The sequence below is a fragment of the Mesoplodon bidens genome (assembly GCF_964165515.1).
Source record: "Mesoplodon bidens genome assembly, chromosome: 9".
NCBI lineage: Eukaryota > Metazoa > Chordata > Mammalia > Artiodactyla > Ziphiidae > Mesoplodon > Mesoplodon bidens.
Genome location: NC_138166.1, coordinates 47,353,547 through 47,374,051, shown reverse-complemented (window position 1 = coordinate 47,374,051; position 20,505 = coordinate 47,353,547). Strand labels below are relative to the sequence as shown.

General features: G+C 36.1%; 1 protein-coding gene and 1 long non-coding RNA gene across 14 annotated transcripts in view; one reads left to right on the top strand and one right to left on the bottom strand.

Annotated features, from left to right (window-relative positions):
• DYNC1I1 (dynein cytoplasmic 1 intermediate chain 1) overlaps positions 1-5,675 on the top strand; it is a 484,637-nt gene extending 478,962 nt beyond the window's left edge. For all 13 annotated transcript variants that reach the window (XM_081243706.1, XM_081243717.1, XM_081243708.1 and 10 more), the window contains one exon: positions 4,743-5,675. In XM_081243706.1, the coding sequence (XP_081099832.1) occupies positions 4,743-4,853 (111 nt within the window). In that variant the 3' untranslated portion in view covers positions 4,854-5,675. The remainder of the gene's footprint in view (positions 1-4,742) is intronic.
• On the bottom strand, positions 2,211-20,501 carry LOC308622363. Its single transcript, XR_014016614.1, has 3 exons — positions 20,402-20,501; positions 15,803-15,917; positions 2,211-2,607 (listed from the first exon to the last, which is right to left on the bottom strand). It is a non-coding gene; the product is annotated as an uncharacterized lncRNA (long non-coding RNA).
• Positions 20,502-20,505: the final 4 nt, after the last annotated feature.

Sequence of the window (20,505 nt, the reverse complement as noted above, 5' to 3'; positions counted from 1 at the left end):
AAAACACTGATAAAGGAAACTGAAGATGATTCAAAGAAATGGAAAGATATCCATGCTCTTGGATTAGAATTAATATTGTTAAATGGCCATACTATCCAAAGCAATCTACAGCTTTAATGCAATCCCTATCAAAATACCCATGACATTTTTCACAGAACTAGAACAAATCCTAAAATTTACATGGAACCACAAAAGACCCAGAATTGCCAAAGCAATCCTGAGGAAAAAGAACAAAACAGGAGATATAACCCTTCCAGACTTCAGACTGTACTACAAAGCAATAGTAATCAAAACAGCGTAGTATTGGCACAAAAACAGGCATAGATCAGTGGAACAGAATAGAGAGCCTAGAAATAAACTCACACACCTACAGTCAATTACTCTGTAACAGAGGAGCCAAGAATATACAATGGCGAAAAGACAGTCTCTTCAACAAGTGGGGCTGGGAAAGCTGGACAACATGTAAATCAATGAAATTACAATATCCCTCATACCATATACAAAAATAAACTCAAAATGGTTTAAAGAACTAAATATAAGCCATGACCCCATGAAACTCCTAGAAGAGAGCATAGGCAAAACAGTCTCTGACATAAATCATAACAATATTTTCTTAGATCAGTCCCCCAAGGCAAAAGAAATAAAAGCAAAAATAAACAAGTGGGACCTAATCAGACCTAAACTTCTATAACAGCAAAGGAAACCATCAACAAAATGAAAACACAGCCTATGGAATGGGAGAAAATATTTACAAATGCTGCTACTGACGGGGTTAATCCAAAACATATGAACAGCTCATACAACTCAGTATCAAAAAAACCGAACAACCCAATCAAAGAAATGGGCAGAAGGCCTAAATAGACATTTCTCCAAAGAAGACATAGAGGTGGCCAACGTGCACATGAAAAGATGTTCAAAATCCATAACTATTAGAAAAATGCAAATCAAAACCACAACTTGGTATTATCTCACACTGGTCGTCTGAATGGCCATCATCAAAAAGTCAAAAAATACTAAATGCTGGGAGAGGGTGTAGAGAAAAGGGAACGTTCCTACACTGTTGGTGGGAATGTAAATTGGTGCAGCAACTATGGAAAACAGTCTGGAGGTTCCTGAAAAAAACTAAAAATAGAGCTACCATATGATCCAGCAGTCCCACACAGCAATCCATATACCCAGCAATCCTGGGTATATATCTGGAAAAGATGAAAACTCTAATTGGAAAAGATACATGTACCCCAATGTTCATTGCAGCACTATTTACAATAGCCAGGACATGGAAGCAACCTAAATGTCCACTGACAGATGAGCGGCTAAAGAAAATGTGGTATAGATACACAGTGGAATATTACTCAGCCATAAAAAAATAATGAAATAATGCCATTTGCAGCAATATGGACAAGACCTAGACATTATTATACTAAGTAGACTAAGCCAGAGAAAGATAAATATCATAATATCACTTATATGTGGAATCTAAAAAATGACAGAAACGGATGTAGGTACAAAACAGAAACAGACTGGCATAGAAAACAAACGTACAGTTACCAAAAGGGAAGATGGGGGTGGGAAGAGATACATTAGGAGTATGGGATTAAAAGGCAGAAACTACTATATGTAAAATAGATAAGCAACAAAGATTTACTGAATAGCACAGGGAACTATATTCAGTACTTTGTAGTAATATAAAATAGAAAATAATCTGAAGTATATATAATTGAATCACTTTGCTGCACACCTGAAACAATTTTTTTTTTTTTTGTGGTACGGGGGCGTCTCACCGTTGTGGCATCTCCCGTTGCAGACCACAGGCTCCGGATGCACAGGCCCAGCAGCCGTGGCCCACGGGCCCAGCCGCTCTGCGGCATGTGGGATCTTCCCGGACCGGGGCACGAACCCATGTCCCCTGCATCGGCAGGCAGACTCTCAACCACTTCACCACCAGGGAAGCCCTGAAACAATTTTTAACTCAACTATACTTCAATTTTTTTAAAAAAACCTCAAAGATTTTACTTACAAAACCCTTTAAATTTAATGTTTTATTAATGGTAAATATTAAAATTACTTTGATTTCTTTAACAAATAAAGGAACGAGGCTTCCAAAAAATTTGTCTTTGAAAAGTTAGATGCGCAACTTTATATGTCATCAGTGATACTCAGTTCTGTCCCAGACTGTATCTGGACACATATTCAACCCTTAATGTTTCATAATCTTTATTAGAGTTGTTTCTTAAGTCTTGCCATTACCACTACATGAAACTATGTAAACACATTGACCTGTTTTCTTGTTTTAGTATATAGTTTCTATATATTGCTATCAATAAAACACTACATATGGTATCATATAGTAACTTAAATTTGTGCCATTTTAACCAATAATAAGTACAGTGTTACGTTTAGAAGCCAAACCCCTAGAGTATATCACTTTTACTAGTGAGACCTGCTTTTTTCCAATATTTAACGTTACGTGAAGTTACGAGGCATTTTAGATTTAACTTGATTCTCACCTTATATGAGAAAAAGTTATGTAATCAGGATTCGCTTTTGTATCTTCTTGGGCTTTTTGTTTTGTTTTTGTGGTTCTTTCTGGGAGGGCTTGGTCAGGAGCTGGAGAAAAGACAAGAAAGAGTGGACCTATTCTTTCATATAAATATGTTGCCAACCTTTTCCTGCTCATACTTTTTGTTAGCTCTTTGTATAATTTATTTTGAGGACTTCATGTCCCCAGTGCAGTATTTTGTAAAATTGAAGAGAAAAATGAAGAATAGTGGAGCATAGGAAAATAACTCAAAGTAGAGAAAATGAACTGAGCAAAGGGGTAACAGTGCCATTCAAGACTGTTGTGAACTTGTGTCACTGTCTAAAAAGGAATTTGGATTCATTTCAATAACTAGGGGAGTATTTAACCATTCAGAACTCACTCATATGACTAAATGAGAGTTCTTGTTAGTACTCCGTTTCTCCAAATAAGAAATAACAAAGAAGTACAAAAAAAGTTAAAAGAAAAAAAAAAACCTCTCCCACCTGTATATAATTTCCAGAATTAAATCCTTGAAACATTTAACCTCAGGACAGAACACTAATTGAAGGACGGTACTTTGTAGGATGATGATGCCACCCTCCAATAAGTTGTCTTGGATAGATCGTATCTGAGAATATCATCAACTGTAATAAAAATTTAAAGTTCTAGGGGCTTACCTGGTGGCACAGTGGTTGGGAATCCACCTGTCAATGCAGGGAACACGGGTTCGAGCCCTGGTCCGGGAGGATCCCACATGCCGCGGAGCAGCTAAGCCCGTGCGCCTCAACTACTGCGCCTGCGAGCCATAACTACTGAGCCTGCACCACTGCTGAGGCCCACGTGCCTGGGGCCACTGCTCCACAACGGGAGAAGCCCACGCACCACAATAAAGAGTAGTCCCTGCTCACCACAACCAGAGAAAGCCCACACACAGCAGCAAAGACCCAATGAAGCCAAAAATAAATAAATAAAATTAAATTTTTAAAAGTCCTAAATGTCTGGCTTGATATAGTAAGAAATTTTTCAGCTGTAAAAGTGATCTCAAAGTTTAGATTTATTTGCTTCTTTTTTATTTTGGAAAACGTATATTGACTGGGATGATTGTGTGTTATTAATGTTTATGGAATATATGGATAGCATGTGTAGCACTAGTATCTGTAGATGTATTACATCATCTTACAGGGTAATCTTCCAAGAAAATGGCTCTACAGTCGAAACAAATTTTATTACATGAAAACCATTCAGACTTGTACTTGATCCTGCTTCTCATCTTCAAATAATTCTTTTTTATTCCAAACACTTGCATGATACCTTTAAACAATTCATTTTTAGATGCCATGTAGAGAAATCATTATCCTTTAAATCACCTAACAAAAATCCATACATGCAATTTGTGTCAGGTGGGGTTAATTTTCTCCTTACTGAATTGTGCACAGGAGAAGATATTTTGGGGAAATTTTATAATCCCTCTTTTTGGTGATTCAGTATAGCATACTGGCTAAGCATGTAATTACTGGAACCAGATGACATTGGCACTGATATTTGCTGGCTATGCAACCGTGGCAAGATGAGTTAATCTTTCCGTGCCTCAGTTTCTCCTTTTGTAAAATGTAAATGCTATTATCCTACATAGGATTGCTGTGAGGAATAAGTAGAATACATGTAAAGTACTTAGAGCAGAACTCTTGGTAAATCTTAGTTACTATTATTCATTGGCATCATCATATATGATCTTGCTGTAAAAGCCAAAATGCATATTATAGTAGTAAGATTTCTTTGAATATGTAAGTTATACTCTTGTCATATATATATTGGCACGTTAGCAACACTTTTTAGAAAAGGATCAATAGCATTGACTTAGGAAGACAATACCACTGTTATTTCAAATTCCTAGTAATGCAGTTTTTATTTGTCGTGTTTGCTGTAATTCTGGTCTTCTTACTGCAAGTGCTTTAACTTGGATACTGTATGAACTGTATAGTTTACATACGTTTTTAATGTTTTATAAAGCCCACGTGCAATTTTGCTTTTGAGAGTGACATTATTCTCTTAAATTATCAGTTTAAGAGCAACGCTTCAGAGATCTGATTCAAGGAAGACTATCTGATTTCCTTTACATTCCAAGGGAATCATCTGTTTCAAGAGGAACAGTCATGCAGGCTTCAAGGCTTTCAGCATGAAAGATATCTTGTTCACCATTTTCCGTTAATTTGTTTTGCAGCTTGCAGTTCCCCACAATGATGAGTGGACCCGATTTGCCAGGACCCTCGTGGAGATTCGTGCGAACAGAGCTGACAGCGAGGAGGAAGGCACCGTTGAGTTATCTGCCTAGTGGAAATGAGCCGTCCCCACCTTGACCTTCTAGAGCTCAGCATCTGCAGTCATCAAGTCTGCTTGTATTCAGTGTCCATTCAGTATCAGTATTGCCGTGACCGTTTGGGTGCCATGTTGTGCCAGCTTTGCTCCAAGTATTCCAGATGTATACTGTCCACTGACCTGAAATTCACCAGAGCATTTCTATCTTTATATTTCTGTCTCAAAAATGGGGGTGGGGAGGTGGGAGCCTTTTTGGGTTGAGTTGTTGCCTTTTAACTACTTAGTAGCTGTATTTAATAGCTGGAAACCTCTGGTTAAATTTGTGCTTACACGCACTTCTGGCATAGTCCTATTAAATCCATATGAAGCCAGATATGATTAGGTACAGATGTGGTGTCATGCTATGGTACAGGGCCAAAGACTTGAGATGTGGCGTTTTACACGGTGACTCACATTATGAATGGATTTACTAGAAGAACATTGCTGCTCCTTATTTATTGTGGTGTGCTGCATGGAACATATTTATTTGAAAGCATTAAAATAAATGATCCTAGAGCATGTGCATAATGAGAGGACTGCATTGTCTCTCTGTTGCTGTTGAGGTTACATTAAGTTCCAAATAACAATTACAGTATGCCGGTTCCACTGAGGACATGAAATCTTTAGAGGTTTGCTGCAGTGAATGGAATGAATTTTAATGCCTATTATTTCTAGGTACTTTAACAATATTTCAAATATAGTTGATCATTGATATTTGTCATTCAAGCTAACCCAGTCTGACAAAAGTCTGTGGTTCCTAAATATGACACCAGTATTGCCAATAAAATGTTCCAAACCAGGTCTGCTCCAGCGTGGATAAATCCTTTGCTTGGGAACTGCCTGATTAAAATTCTTCTGTGGCCAGGGGGTAGGGGAGATACATTAGGGCCGTGTTAAAGATTGATAATGAATTTATAGGCAGCCAACCTGGCTGGACTTAAACCAAGACTCTGGTTTTATTTTTATGAAGGAACGTGTGTGCTATTTCTGGAAAGCATTTTCTTGTCTCCTTCACCAGAGCCACTCTTACCCAAAGACTATTTCAAGTGTTGGGAGTAGGAAGAACAGGTTAAGATGAACAAATACCAACTGTTCCACACATTTCATTATTTTTTAATTTATACCAGAAAATTATGTTTATTACTGTTGGACTAGGAAATATCTCTGAACAACTTGATAGGATTTTTTTTCAAAAGGTCATTTCTTGCCTAGAGAGAATGAAAATAAATAGTGGCTGAGTCATGAAAAACATTTGAAGACAGTCTTTGGCTTTTTAGGAAGAGAATTTCCATGGTGCTTTGTTGGTAGGGATTCCTTGAACTGTGAGATTTCTTTTAATTTTGAAATAATGATATGCTTTTCTCTAAGTGCTATACAGTGTGTTAATATTGAAACTCTTTAAAAACATTAAATTTTTAAAGCTAAAATATGAGTATCTAAAATAGGTTTAAAAGCAACCCAATGAGACAAAAGACCTGTACTCTGAAAACTATAAGACACTGATTAAAGAAACCGAAGATGACACAAACAGATGGAGAGATATACCATGTTCTTGGATTGGAAGAATCAGTATTGTCAAAATGACTATGCTGCCCAAGGCAATCTACAGATTCAGTGCAATCCCTATCAAATTACCAATGACATTTTTCACAGAAATAGAACAAAATTTTTTTAAATTTGTATGGAGACACAAAGGACCCCCTAATAGCCAAAATAATCTTGAGAAAGAAAAATGAAGCTGGAGGAATTAGGCTCCCTGACTTCACACTATACTACAAAGCTACAGTCATCAAAACAGTATGGTACTGGCACAAAAAACAGAAATATAGATCAGTGGAACAGTATAAAAGCCAAGAAATAAACCCATGCACCTATGGTCAATTAATATATGACAAAGGAGGCAAGAATATACAATGGAGAAAAGGCAGTCTCTTCAATAAGCAGTGCTGGGAAAACTGGACAGCTACATGTAAAAGAATGAAATTAGAACATTCTCTAACAGCATACACAAAAATAAAGTCAAAGTGGATCAAAGACCTGAATGTGAGGCCAGACACTGTAAAACTCTTAGAGGAAAACACAGGCAGAACGCTCTTTGACATAAACTGCAGCAACATCTTTTTGGATGCACCTCCTAAAGTAATGGAAAAAAAAACACAAAAATAAACAAATGGGACCTAATTAAACTTAAAAGCTTCTGCACAGCAAAGGAAACCATAAACCAAATGAAAAGACAGCCTACAGACTAGGAGAAAATAGTTGCAAATGATGTGACTGACAAAGAATTAGTGTCCAAAATTTACAAACAGCTCATGCAGCTCTATGTCAAAAGAACAACCCAATCAAAAAATGGGCAGAAGATCTAAACAGACATTTCTCCAAAGAAGACATACAGATGGTCTATAAACACTTCCCTGGTGGTCCAGTGGTAAAGAATCTGCCTTCCAATGCAGGGGATGTGGGTTTGATCCCTGCTCAGGTAACTAAGATCCCACGTGCTGTGGGGCAACAAAGCCTGCATGCCACAACTACTGAGCCTGTGCTCTGGAACCCGCATGCCACAACTAGAGAGAAGCCCAGACACCACAACGAAGAGCCTGCCTGCCTCAATGAAAGATCCCACATGCCCTGATGAAGATCCCGCGTGCTGCAACTAAGACCCAACGCAGCCAAAAAAAAAAAGCAAACAAATGGCTAATCTTAAGAAAAGCACATGAAAAATGCTCAACATTATTAGAGAAATGCAAATCAAAACTACAATGAAGTATCACCTCACAGCAGTCAGAATGGCCATCATCAAAAAGTCTACAAACAATAAATGCTGGAAAGGGTGTTGAGAAAAGGGAACCCTCCTACACTGTTGGTGGGAATGTAAACTGGTACAACCATTATGGAGGACAGTATGGAGGTTCTTTAAAAAACTAAAAATAGAGCTACCATATGATCAGGCAATCCCATACCTGGGCATATATCCAGAGAAAAACATGGTTCAAAAAGATACCTGCACCCCGATGTTCGTTGCAGCACTATTTACAATAGCCAGGATATGGAAGCAACCTAAATGTCCATCAACAGACATTTAGAGAAATAGAAATAGATAAAGAAGATGTGGTACAAATATACAGTGGAATATTACTCAGCCATTAAAAAGAATGAAATAATTGCCATTTGCAGCAACATGGATGGACCTAGAGATTGTCATACTGAGTGAAGTCAGACAGAGAAAGACAAATATCATATCGCTTTTATAGTGGAATCTAAAAAAAGGGTATAAATGAACCTATTTACAAATCAGAAATAGAGTCACAGATGTAGAAAACAAACTTATGGTTACCGGGGGTAAGATGGTGGGAGAGATAGATTGAGATTGACGTATACACACAACTGTATAAAACAGATAACTAATAAGGACATACTGTATAGCACAGGGAACTCTACTCAATACTCTATAATGACCTATATGGAAATAGAATCTAAAAAAGAGTGGATATAAGTGATTCACTTTGCTGTACACCTGAAACACAACATTGTAAATCAACTATACTCCAATTTAAAGAAAAAAAAAGAGCTACCATATGATCCTGCAATCCCCTCCTGGGCGTATCTCCAGAGAAAACCATAATCCAAAAAGGTACATGCACCTCAATGATCATTGCAGCACTATTTACAATAGCCAAGACATGGAAGCAACCTAAATGTCCATTGGCAGAGGAATGGATAAAGAAGATATGGTACATATATACAGTGGAATATTACTCAGCCACAAAAAAGAATGAAATAATGCCATTTGCAGCAACATGGATGGACCTAGAGATGATCATATTAAGTGAAGTAAGTCTGAGAAAGACAAATATCATATTGTATCCCTCATATATGGAATCTAATTTTTTTAAATGATACAAATGAATTTATTTACAAAACAGAAACAGACTTACGGGGAAACGTGGTGGGGAAGGGATAAATCAGGAGCGTGGGATGAACAGACACATGCTACTACATATAAGATAGATAACCAACAAGGACCTACTGTACAGCACAGGGAACTCTACTCAATATTCTGTGATAACGTATATGAGAAAAGAATCTAAAAAAGAATGAATATATGTATATGTATAACTGAATCACTTTGCTGTACAGCAGAAACTAATACAACATTGTAAATCAACTATACTCCAGTAAAATTTTTTTAAAAGGCAATCCAATGAAAAGTACTGGGGAAAGAATTTTCTCAAACATATGCTAAAGAACCTTAGAACAAATCAATAAGCCATGAGCTGTTATAGACCAAAGTCTGAATGATTCAATGAGTGAGGACTATGAAAAGTGCTAAGGCCAGTCGCTTGTAGTAGGCACATAAAGAATTATAAGAGCTTGTATATGGGTATATCCCACCATGGTAAGCTACTCTCCAAGATAGTCTCCCACTTCCTGTGTGGTGTTTTCCCATCATGAACCTGGGATGACCTTGGATAATGATAGAATATGGGGGAAGTGATGCTATATGGGGTTCAGGACAAGGTTATATGAAGACATAGCTTCCTTCTGGGTCTCTTGGCACACTCACGCTTAATTCCCCAAGCCACTGTGTAAGAAAGGCAACTACCCTAAGACCTCTAGGCTGTACAAAGGCCTAAGCTCATCACAGAGTGGCCATGTGGATATAGAGAAAGATATCCAGCCAGCCCACAGCCATTCAAGTTCTCCCAGCTGATGTCCCAGATGGAATGTGGTAGCCATGACAATTTGCCTCTCAGATCTCTTGTTGCAAAGAACATAATTGACTGACAGCTCCAGCTGCTTTGCTCTAAAATCCACCAGCATGTTTGACCAATGTCATGCTTCTCAGCCAAGCCTGAGCATACCAGGGATAGTAAGGCAGGCCTGTTCCTGGGAGATGCAAGAGTTCTCTGAGGAGAACTCAAAGGAGTTCTCAAGGACTCCCTGCCAGCATTGCTAAAACTTTCTCGGAACTGTACTTCAGTCTAAGACTAACCTTTCCTTTCCTTTCCCTTCCCTCCTTTCCTTTCCTCCCTCCCTTCTTTCCCTCTCTCCTTCTTAGGGTCAGATTGACACCACTCTGATGGCTCTCCTAGCATAACCTGGCTGGGGACATGTGACCTGATTAGGGAGTAAAGAGACTAGACACCAAAAGAGTTACAAGAATTAGCATGTGCCATTAGGGGCCAGGGGAGTAGCACTGGGGTTGGATTTTGAGGAGTTTGATTAAGGGGGCCAGAATGTAAGATCAGATAGGGATTAAGAATTTATTGACTTTGAGACACTCTTTTGGAATATGTGATTTTATACTCTGGCAAGGACCCCAAGGCATAGGATGGCTGTTACAGTGGCTCTTAGAAGTCTGAAAAAGCTGTAGCCTACACTTAATGAAATGAAAGTGTTTGAATTGCCCTGATTGATAGTACAGATAGGAATAAAGAGGTTGAGGAAAGTGGAGAGATTAGAATGGATATATTATATATAAGGCTAGAAGACACATCCAAGAGTTAGGGTGCCTAAGAACGCCCAGAGTTCACCCCCTTTCCCAAAGCCATTAGCAAGGAGCTAGTGATAGAGGCATAAGCATCTCTAGGAATTTCAGTGGTGGCCAGGCCAGAGCTGATAGTAGGAGAGACAGTCATAGAGCAGGGCTTTTTAACATTTGTAGGAATGATGAGACCTCGAAGTAGCATTGGCTAGGTGGCGGCAGTTAACCACAGTAGCCAGAAAGTCACATTTACCTTAATGGTCTGTCTAGGGACCCACTACTCTTATTTCATTGAGTTTGTCCTTATATAATACCACATTGTCTTGATTGCTACAGCTTTCACTGAGTCTTGAAATCAGGTAGTGTATGTCCTCCAGCTTTGTTATTCATTGTGAAAGATGGTTTTAGCTTTTCTAGGCCTTTTGTGTTTCCACATGAATTTTTTTTTTTTTTTTTTTTTTTTTTTGCTGTACGCGGGCCTCTCACTGCTGTGGCCTCTCCCGTTGCGGAGCACAGGCTCCGGACACACAGGCTCCGCGGCCATGGCTCGCGGGCCCAGCCGCTCCGCGGCATGTGGGATCTTCCAGGATAGGGGCACGAACCCGTGTCCCCTGCATCGGCAGGCGGACTCTCAACCACTGCGCCACCAGGGAAGCCCCCACATGAATTTTAGAATCAAATTCTTAAAAGAAAACCATACTGCTTGGATTTCTGTTGGGATTTCATTAATCTATATATCAACTTGAGAGAGTGGATATCTTAACAATTTTGAATCTTCTAATATGTGAACAAAGTGTATCTTCCTATTTATTGGGCCTTCTTTAATCTACCTCACTAATATTTTCAGTGTATAGTTGTTTATCTCTTTTTGTAGATTCCTAGATACTTCAATTTTTCATTGTATTATAAATGTTATTTTAAAATTTTAGTTTTCAAATGACTTTTGCTAGTTTTCAGAATTAAAATTTATTTTTGTATATTGACCTCATATTTTGCAACCCTGCTAAATATACTTACTACTTCTAGTAGATTTTGTAATCGATTGGTGATTATGTACATAGTCATGCTATATGAGAATAATGAAGACTTTACTTCTTTCTTTCCAATCTTTATTTTTAATTTTTTCCCCTACAGCACTAGCTCAGAGTGTCAGCTCAATGTTGTACTGAAGAAATAAGAACAGACATCTTTACCTCTTTCCTAATATTAGTATCAAAAAGTTTCAATGTTTCACTTTTGTCAGATGAAGGAAATTCCATTTTATTGTTAGATTGTTAAGAAGCTTTATCATGAACAGGTACTGAATTTTTTCATATGCTTCTGTTCTACATCCATGGATATGGTCTTTTTTTTTTTTTCTTCTTTCATTTAAAGGATTTTCCCGTAATTATTCCTTAGGGATACTGGTCTGTAATTTTCTGTTCTTGTAATGTCTTTGTCAGGTTTTAGGAACATGATTATGCTCATATGATGAGCTGAGAAGTGTTCCAAGCTCCTCTCTTTTGTGAAAGAGTGTAATATTTTAATGTTTGGTAGAATTCACTAGTGAAACCATCTAGCCCCAGAGGTTTATTTGTGGGAAGGTTTTTGGTAACAAATTTATTTATTGAATAGAATAGGGCTATTTAGATTTTCTGCTTTTTTGATTCTATTTTGGTAAGTTGTATTTTTCAAGAAATGTGTCCATTTCATCTAATTTCTCAGATGTATTAACATAAAGTTGTTCATAATATCCCTCTTATTAGCTTTTCATGAATATAGAATCATGGTGATGTCCCCTTTTTACTTCTTGATATATTGGTAATTTGTCTTTTTTAAAACAGTCTTGCCAGTTATCAGTATTATTCATTGTTCGAAGAACCAGCTTTTGGAGTTGCTGAGTTTCTCTAGTGTCTGTCCACTTTTCCTTCTTCTTATTTTGGATTGAATTTGCTCTTCTTTTTTCTTATTTCCTAAAGTAGAAGCTTAGATCATGGTTGTAAAACACTTCTTTTCTTCTAATTTAGGCCTTTAAAGTTATAAAAATCCCTCTAAGTACTGCCTTTACTGTGTTCCAGAAACTTTTATATGTTATGTTTTCATTATCATTCTGTTCAAAATATTTTCTAATTTCCATTGTGGTATTATTTGACTCATGAGTTACTTTTTTAGAAGTGTGTTTAATTTCCAAATATTTGGAAAACTTTCCAGGTATCTTTGTTTTCATTTCTAGTTTGATTCTGCTTGGTAAGAAAACATACAGAGTAAGAAATCCTCTGTATTTCAAATCCTTTGAAATTTATTAAGATTTATTTTATGGCCTAGGATATGGTCTAACTTGGTCAATGTTCCATGTACACCTGAAAAAATGTGAATTCTTTGTATGTTGGGTATGTGGTTCTAAAAATGTCAAATAAATTAAACTGGCTGACAGTATTGTTTCAATCTTCTATAATCTTACTGTTTTCTATGAGTTCTATCAGTGACCAAGGAGATATTAAAATATCCACTTATGGCTCTGAATTTGTCTACTTGTTCTTTAGTTCTCTCCATTTTTATTTTTGCATTTTGAAGCTCTGTTACTAGGTACATACATATTAAGTTTATTATATCTTCTTAATAAACTGACCCTTTTATTATTATGAAATTTCCCTCTAGTGTTTCATTTCAGCCCGAAGGGCGCCCTTTAGCATTTGTTGTAGGGCAGGTCTGCTAGGACAAACTTTCAGCTTTTGCTTATCTGGGAAAGTCTTAATTTCTCCTTTATCTCTGAAGAATAATTTTGTCAGAAGTTGAATTTTTCATTGACAATTTTTTTTTTTCCTCAGCAATTTGAGTATCTCATCCCACTGCCTTTTGGTCTCTATGTTTCCAGATACAGTGAGTTGCTTCTTTCTCGTAACTTTTAAGATTCCTTCATCAGCTTTGGATTTTGACAGTTTAATTATGATGTGTTTAGGTGTGGATCTCTAAGTTTTTCCTACTTGGATTTCATGGAATTTCTTGAATGGATAGATTAATGTTTTTCATCACATTTGGGAAAATTTTAGCCAGTATTTCCTCAAGCATTCTTTTTACTCTTTCTCTGTCTCCTCCTTCTAGAACTTCCATTGTGTGTATGTTGGCATGCATGATGGTGTCCCACAGGTCTCTTAAATTTTCTATCTTTCATCTTTTTGTTCTTTGGACTGCATACTTTCAATTGATTCTTCTTGTTTTCTTCTGCCTTCTTCTGCCTATTCAAATCTGCTATTGAGCTCCCTAGTGAAATTTTCATTTCATTTATTGTGCTTTTTGACTCCAAAATGTCTACGTGGCTTCTTTTTATAATATCTATCTATTGATATCTTCTATTTTGTGAGACATCCTTTTCATACTTTCCTTCGTTTTTTTAATTTTTAAAATAAATTTTAATTTTTTCTTATTTTTTTAAAATATTTATTTATTTAGCATCAGGTCTTAGTTGTGGCACATGGGATCTTCATTGCGGCATGCGAGATCTTTCGTTATGGTGCATGGGCTTCTCTCTAGTTGTGGCGCACAGGCTCCAGAGCACACGGGCTCAGTAGTTGCGGCATGTAGGCTTAGCTGCCCCGCAGCATGTGGGATCTTAGCCCAACCAGGGATTGAACCCGCATCCCCTGCATTGGAAAGCGGATTCTTAACCACTGGATGACCAGGGAAGTCCCCTCCTTTTGTTCTTTAGACATGGTTTCCTTTAATTCATTGAGTATATTTATAATAGCTGATTTAAAGTCTTTGTCTAGAAAAATCCAATATCTGGGCTTTCTCAGGCAGTTTCTATTGATTTTTTTCCATTGTATATGCCATACTTCATTATTTTTTTGCATGTGTACTTTTTTGTTGTTGAAAACTTAATATTGTAATATATCCAGTAATTATAATACTGTAATGTGCAACTCTGGAAATCAGATTTTCTCCCTCCCCAGGATTTGTTGTTGTTGCTGCTTATTGTAATTGTTGTTTATTTACCAAATTTTCTGAACTAATTCTGTGCAGTCTGTATTCTGTGTTATGTGCAGCCCCTGAAGTCTCTGTTAATTTAATGTTTAGCTAATGATTGGCTCCTTACATGCCTGGAGCCAAAAAACTCTTTTAGTCTATGGCAAAGGACTCTGTATGTCTCTCTGTGTTGAGGTGCATCTTCACTTATCAGCCAGGCAGTTTACAATTCTGCATTGGCCTTCACTTCCTGTTTCTACAGAGCCTCAATGTCAACAGAAGGTGAGATCTTAGGGCCTTCTTAGGACTTTCCTGAGCATGTGCACAGTTCTGAGTATGTGTGTGTGTGTGTTTGTCCAGATTCCCAGGCATATGTCAGAGCTATTCATAGCCCTCAAAGGTCTCATTCCCTAGTCTGTCCTCTCAAGTTTTTTGTTAGTCTATTGTTTGTCTTAACTGTTATTTATTACCTCAGCCAGCAGCAACTAGGATATTAGCCTGTGAATGTTTTGGACAAATACCCTCGCACCAGGAAGCAGCCTTAGTACTACACCAGTTCCAAGTTAGGTGCAATAAAGACACGTATTTTGTCTACCAGGGAGGAACCAGACAGGTCAGAACAAATAATTAGAATCCTTTGTGAATGAAGTACTTTCTGCTCCCTGTCGTACTGGGAATGTGAGCTGTTATTTTCAGAGCTGCTGCTGGACTACAGAGGGGGGATGGGACTAGAGTAAGTTAAAATGACACAAAGTTCATGATTCTTTCAGAGAATCCGTGTTGCTCTTCAGTCAGTGTTCCCTTAGTTGATGCAAGTCTTTGGTTAATTTCCAGAGTTCAAGAACAAGAGTTGATTTTGAGTTTCAGCCCGTTTTTTACTGCTTTTATGGAAAGGCAGAATTTGGAGGCTTTTACTTTGCCATTTTGGCTGATGTCATTCCCACTCTTTTACTTTTAATCTGTTTAAGTCTTTATATTTGAAGGGTGTTTCTTGTAAACAGCTTAAAGTTGGGTCCTTCTTTCTTTTTTTAAAAAAAAATACAGTCTAATAGTCTCTGCCTTTTAATTAGAGGATTTAGTCCATGTACAATTAATGTAATTTTTGGCATGGTTGATTTTTTATTTTGTATTAGTAATTGTTTTTTATTGATCCCATTCATTCTTTGTTCTTCTATTCTTCCCCTCTGCCTTCTTTTTGATGGTCCAAATAATTCTTAGTATTGCATTACAGTTCATCTGTTGACCTTTATTCTTTTTAGTGGTTTCACAAGAATGCAGTATGCATGTTTAACTACTAACAGACTACCTTCAAATGATGTAACAGAATAATACATTTACCTTCTCTCTGTCCTTTGTTCCTGGGTTGTCATGTATTTTACTTCTGTATTTACTATAAATCCCAAAATACACTATTATTTTTGCTTCAGTGAATAGTCTTTTATGAATTAAAAGTATTTATAAAATAAAGATAATTCTAAAAGGTTTTAAAAACTACTTACTTTCACATTTTTCTTTTCTGGTTCTCTTCATTTCTTTCTGGAGATCTGGGCTTTCCATTTCGTGTCATCTCTCTTCAGCCAATGAAATTCTTTTGGCATATCCAGAAGTAAGATTCTGCAAGAGAATAATTTCAGTTTTTGTGTGTCTAAGTATGTCTTTATTTTGCCTTTATTTATGAAGGTTTTTTTTTTGATATAGAATTCCAATTTGACAGTGCTTTCTTCATTAAGAATGTTTTCTAAAATCTTGACTCATCTAAAATATTTTTGCCTAATCCAAGGTCATAAAGATTTTCTCTTATGTTTTCTTATGAAATATTTATAGTTTTAACTCATATTTATGTGTATGATGCATCTTTAATTTTGTGTATGGTGTGGTTGTGGACTAAGGTTAATTTTTATGTATATACATAATTAATTTTCCAGCAACATTTGTAAAAAAGACTATTATTTCCCCATTTTTTAAATATTTAAAATGTTATTTTCAGATACTGTTGGTAGTATATAGAAATACAGTGGAGTTTTATATACTGACTTTGTATCTTGTGGTGTTGCTAAATTCATTTACTAGTTCTAATAAATGTTTTGTAGATTTCTTAAAATTTTCTGCATATGCAGTTGAATACTCTTCTACTTCTTTTTCCCCAGTGTATTTATTTATTTATTTTTTTCTTATCGTGTTGCACTGGCTAGGGCATTGAATCATTCACATAAAGTATCATATTAACTATAGCTTTTTTTTTTTTTGGTAGATGCCCTTTATCAGATTACATTTCTTTCTATTTCTGGCTTGTGAGTTTTTTTTTTTAAATGGGTGTTGAATTTTTCCAAATTCTTTTTCTGAATCTAATTTAAATAATCATGATTTTTCTTTTTAATCAGTATAGTACATTTTTTTTTGAATGTTACACCTAACTTGCATTCTGGTGATGAACCCTATTTGGTCATAAGGGATTGTCCCTTTTATATGCATCTAGGCTTGGATTTTTCTTTGGGACAAGAGTTTTTAACTAAGAATTTGATTATTGAAATAGAGGTAGTAACAATCTCTCTTTTTCAGTGACTTTGCTAGTATATATCTTTCAAGAAATCTATTTTATCTATGTAGTTTAATTTATTGGCATAAATTTGTTCATAGCATTCCCTTTTTATCACATTAGTTGTTATTTTTGTTGTTGTTATTTTGTTTTGTTTCTGTTTTTTCTGATCAGTCCTATGAGTGGTTTCTAAATTTTGGGATTTTTTTAAAGAAATATTTTCATCTTACTGTTTTTTTCTATTGTTTTCCTGTCTTCTATCTCATTGATTTCTGCTTTTTATTATCTTCTGCATCTTTGGAGTTTAATTTGCTCTTCTTTTTCTTGCTTTAAGGTGGAAAATGAGATAAGTGTTTGAGACCTCTCATCTTTTCTAATGTAAGCATTTAATAGTATATATTTCCCTCTAAGCACTGTTTTAAATGCATTGTAAAATTTTTGATATATTGTGTTCTTTTTAGTTTAAAATATTTCCTAATTATCCTTGTGATTTCTTCTTAGACTCAAGTGTTGTTAGGAACTATATGATTTATTTTTCAGATACATGGGGAATTTCCAAGTATCTTTTTTAAAAAATTCATTAATTTTTATTTTGGGCTGCGATGGGTCTTCGTTGCTATGCACGGGCTCTTCTCTAGTCGCGGCAAGCAGGGGCTACTCTTTGTTGTGGTGCACAGGCTTCTCATTGTGGTGGCTTCTCTTGTTGCAGAGCACAGGCTCTAGGCATGCGGGCTTCAGTAGTGTGGCACATGGGCTTCAGTAGTTGTGGCTCACAGACTCTAGAACATAGGCTCAGTAGTTGTGGCGCACGGGCTTAGTTGCTCCGCGACATGTGGGATCTTCCTGGACCAGGGATCAAACCTGTGTCCCCTGCATTGGCAAGCGGATTCTTAATGACTGTGCCACCAGGGAAGCCCCTCCAAGTATCTTTTAGTTATTCCTTTCCAGTTTGATACTGTCATGGCCAGAGAATGTAATGTGTGATTTCAATCCTCTTAAGTTTGTTGAAACTTGTTTTATGGCCCAGATTATAGTTAATCTTGGTAAAATTTATCGTGTACTTAAGAAGAATGTGTATTCTGCTGATGTTGAGTGGAGTGTTCTATAAATATGAATAAGGTCAATTATTTGATAAATTTGTTCAGGTCTTCTATATACTGTAGATTTTCTACCTGTTATATCAAGAGAAGTGTGTTGAAATTTGGAAGTAAAATTGTGTATTTCTTCTGTTCTTTAATTTTGTTAGTTTTTGTTTCATGTATCTGAAGCACTGTTATTAGGTACATATACATTTAGGATTTTGTGTCTCTGTCATAATTTGACATCTTTATCAGTATGAAATATTCTTCTTTATCCCTACTACTAGTTCTCTTTCTAAAATATACTTTGGCTGATATCAACATAGCCTACTCTAGCTTTTTTGAAATTTGTGATTACATGGCATATCTTTTTCTGTTAAGTTACTTTCCATCTATCTGTGTTTTTATATTTAAAGTGAGTTTCTTTAGATAGCAATATAGTTGGGCCTTGCTTTTTTTTCCCCTCAAATCTGATCTCTACCTTTTAATTGGAGTGTTTATGCCATTTGCATGTAATGTAATTATGAATATGGTTAGGTTTAAATCTACCATCTTGCTCTTTTTTATTTACTCCATCTGTTTTTTTATTTTTCTCTTCTTTTCCTGTCTTCTTTTGGATTTTTCTTTTTTTAAGGTTTCCACTAATGTCTTATTAACTAAATCTGTTTGGTTTTCATTTTCTAGTGTGCTCTGGGGTTTACAACATACATCTTTTACTTACTACACTTTACCTTCAGATAATAGTATACTACTTCATGTATAGTAGTAGTAGAACTTTTTGACAGTGTATTTTCATTTTCCTTTCTTCTTTTTTGTGCTGTTATTGTACATTTTACTGCTATGTATGCTGTAAAACTCACCATACATCATTATTGATTTTGCTTTAAAGACTCAATTATCTTTTAAAGAAATTAAAAATAAAAAAAGTTAATTATCCATTTATTTTCAATTCTGGAACTCTTCATTTATTTGTATAGATCTAAATTTCCATCTGATATCACTTTTGTTCTGCCTGATGACCTATCATTAATATCTCCTTTAGTGCAATTCTAGCTGCCTGGTGAATTCTCTTACTTGTTGTCTACCTTATTTTGCCTTTGTTTTCAAAAGATATTTTCACTGGGTGTAGATTTCTTGGTTGGCCTTGTTTTTTAGATATCTTAAAGATGTTACTCTGTGGCTTTCTGCCTTAAATAGTTTCCAAGTAGAAATCTTCTCTTATTATCATCCTTCCTTGTAGGTTATGGGATGTTTTCCTCTGGAAACTTTTAAGATTTTCTATTTATCATTTGTTTTCACCATCTTCATCATGATATACATTTCTGTTGGTTGATTTTTTCACTTTTTTATGGTTTATATTTTCCTTATTATGATGGGTGACTTTTAAATTAAATTTGTTATAGTGGGTTGTGGGCTTTTTTTGTTATATTGTTTGAAATAGTATCAAATTGTGTTCTGATAAGCAGTTAAATTACTTGGAATCAGATCTTTGTGAGGTCTGCTTTTAAGCTTTGTTAAGAGCAGAGCTGCCTTCATCATAGTTCTTATTTAGTGCTATTCATAATATGACATTTTTCTGAGGATTCTACCTGATGTTCTATGTATTATGAAGGAATCTCTACTCCTGCTGGTGGGAACACAAACTCTTTCTCCTCTGTGAACTCCAGAATTTTTCTGCTTCTTCCTTTCCAGTGGTTCTTTCCCAAGTTTGGTATTGTTTCCTCCCACAAATGCACAGATCAGTACTCAAAGATTGGGGAACTCTCTGCAAAACTCCAGAGCTCTCAGAGCAGCTCCCTCCTGTTTGGTAGTTTGTCTTAAAATTCTAGCTATCTTGGCCCCCTGATTTCTGAGCTCCAGGCTTTCAATTCGGGGAGACGGCTGGGCCCTGTCTGGGTTCCCCTTCTCTACACAGTGGCTGGAACCTGCCCCCAGGCAGTAAGCTGGTGCAATGGTAGGTCTCACCTTGTTTGTTTCCTTTTCCGCCTCAGAGTTCACAGTCCTATTTTGCCTCATATTTAATGTTTTAAAACTACTGTGTCATATGTTTCACCCAGTTTTCTAGTTTTCCCTACTATTGCATCATGACCAGAAGCAGAAATCTCCCAAAGGTATAATTTTTAAGGTAGAAAAAAGTAAACTTGAGTTTACTGTCTATAGAGGTTAAAGCATTTATTTAATAATTACTTCAGGGCCCTGAAAATAATGATTATTTTGAAATTTATTGTTAGACAGCTTTAATAAAAGACAGTGGTTATCCTTTATAACCAACTCATGTCAAATGCCATTATAATTTGTAATAACTTAGCCAGATATGTGTGGTGTTAGAAGGGTTAGTTATTAAGCCAATCAAGACACTTTCTAAATGGAGTAAAAGGAAAAAATGCCACACTTAATTTCAAGTCCCAGAAAAGGACAGAAATGATGGTTTCTCTACTTTCACTCTCAGACAAACTATTTAAAAAAAGAAAGAAGTCACTTACTTTATACGTAGTGGTCACAGGTAACTTGAAGTTCTAGGTCAAGTGTGAACTGCTTCTTTAGTTCAGAAGGTGATACATACACTGCATAGTGAGGCTGGACAAAG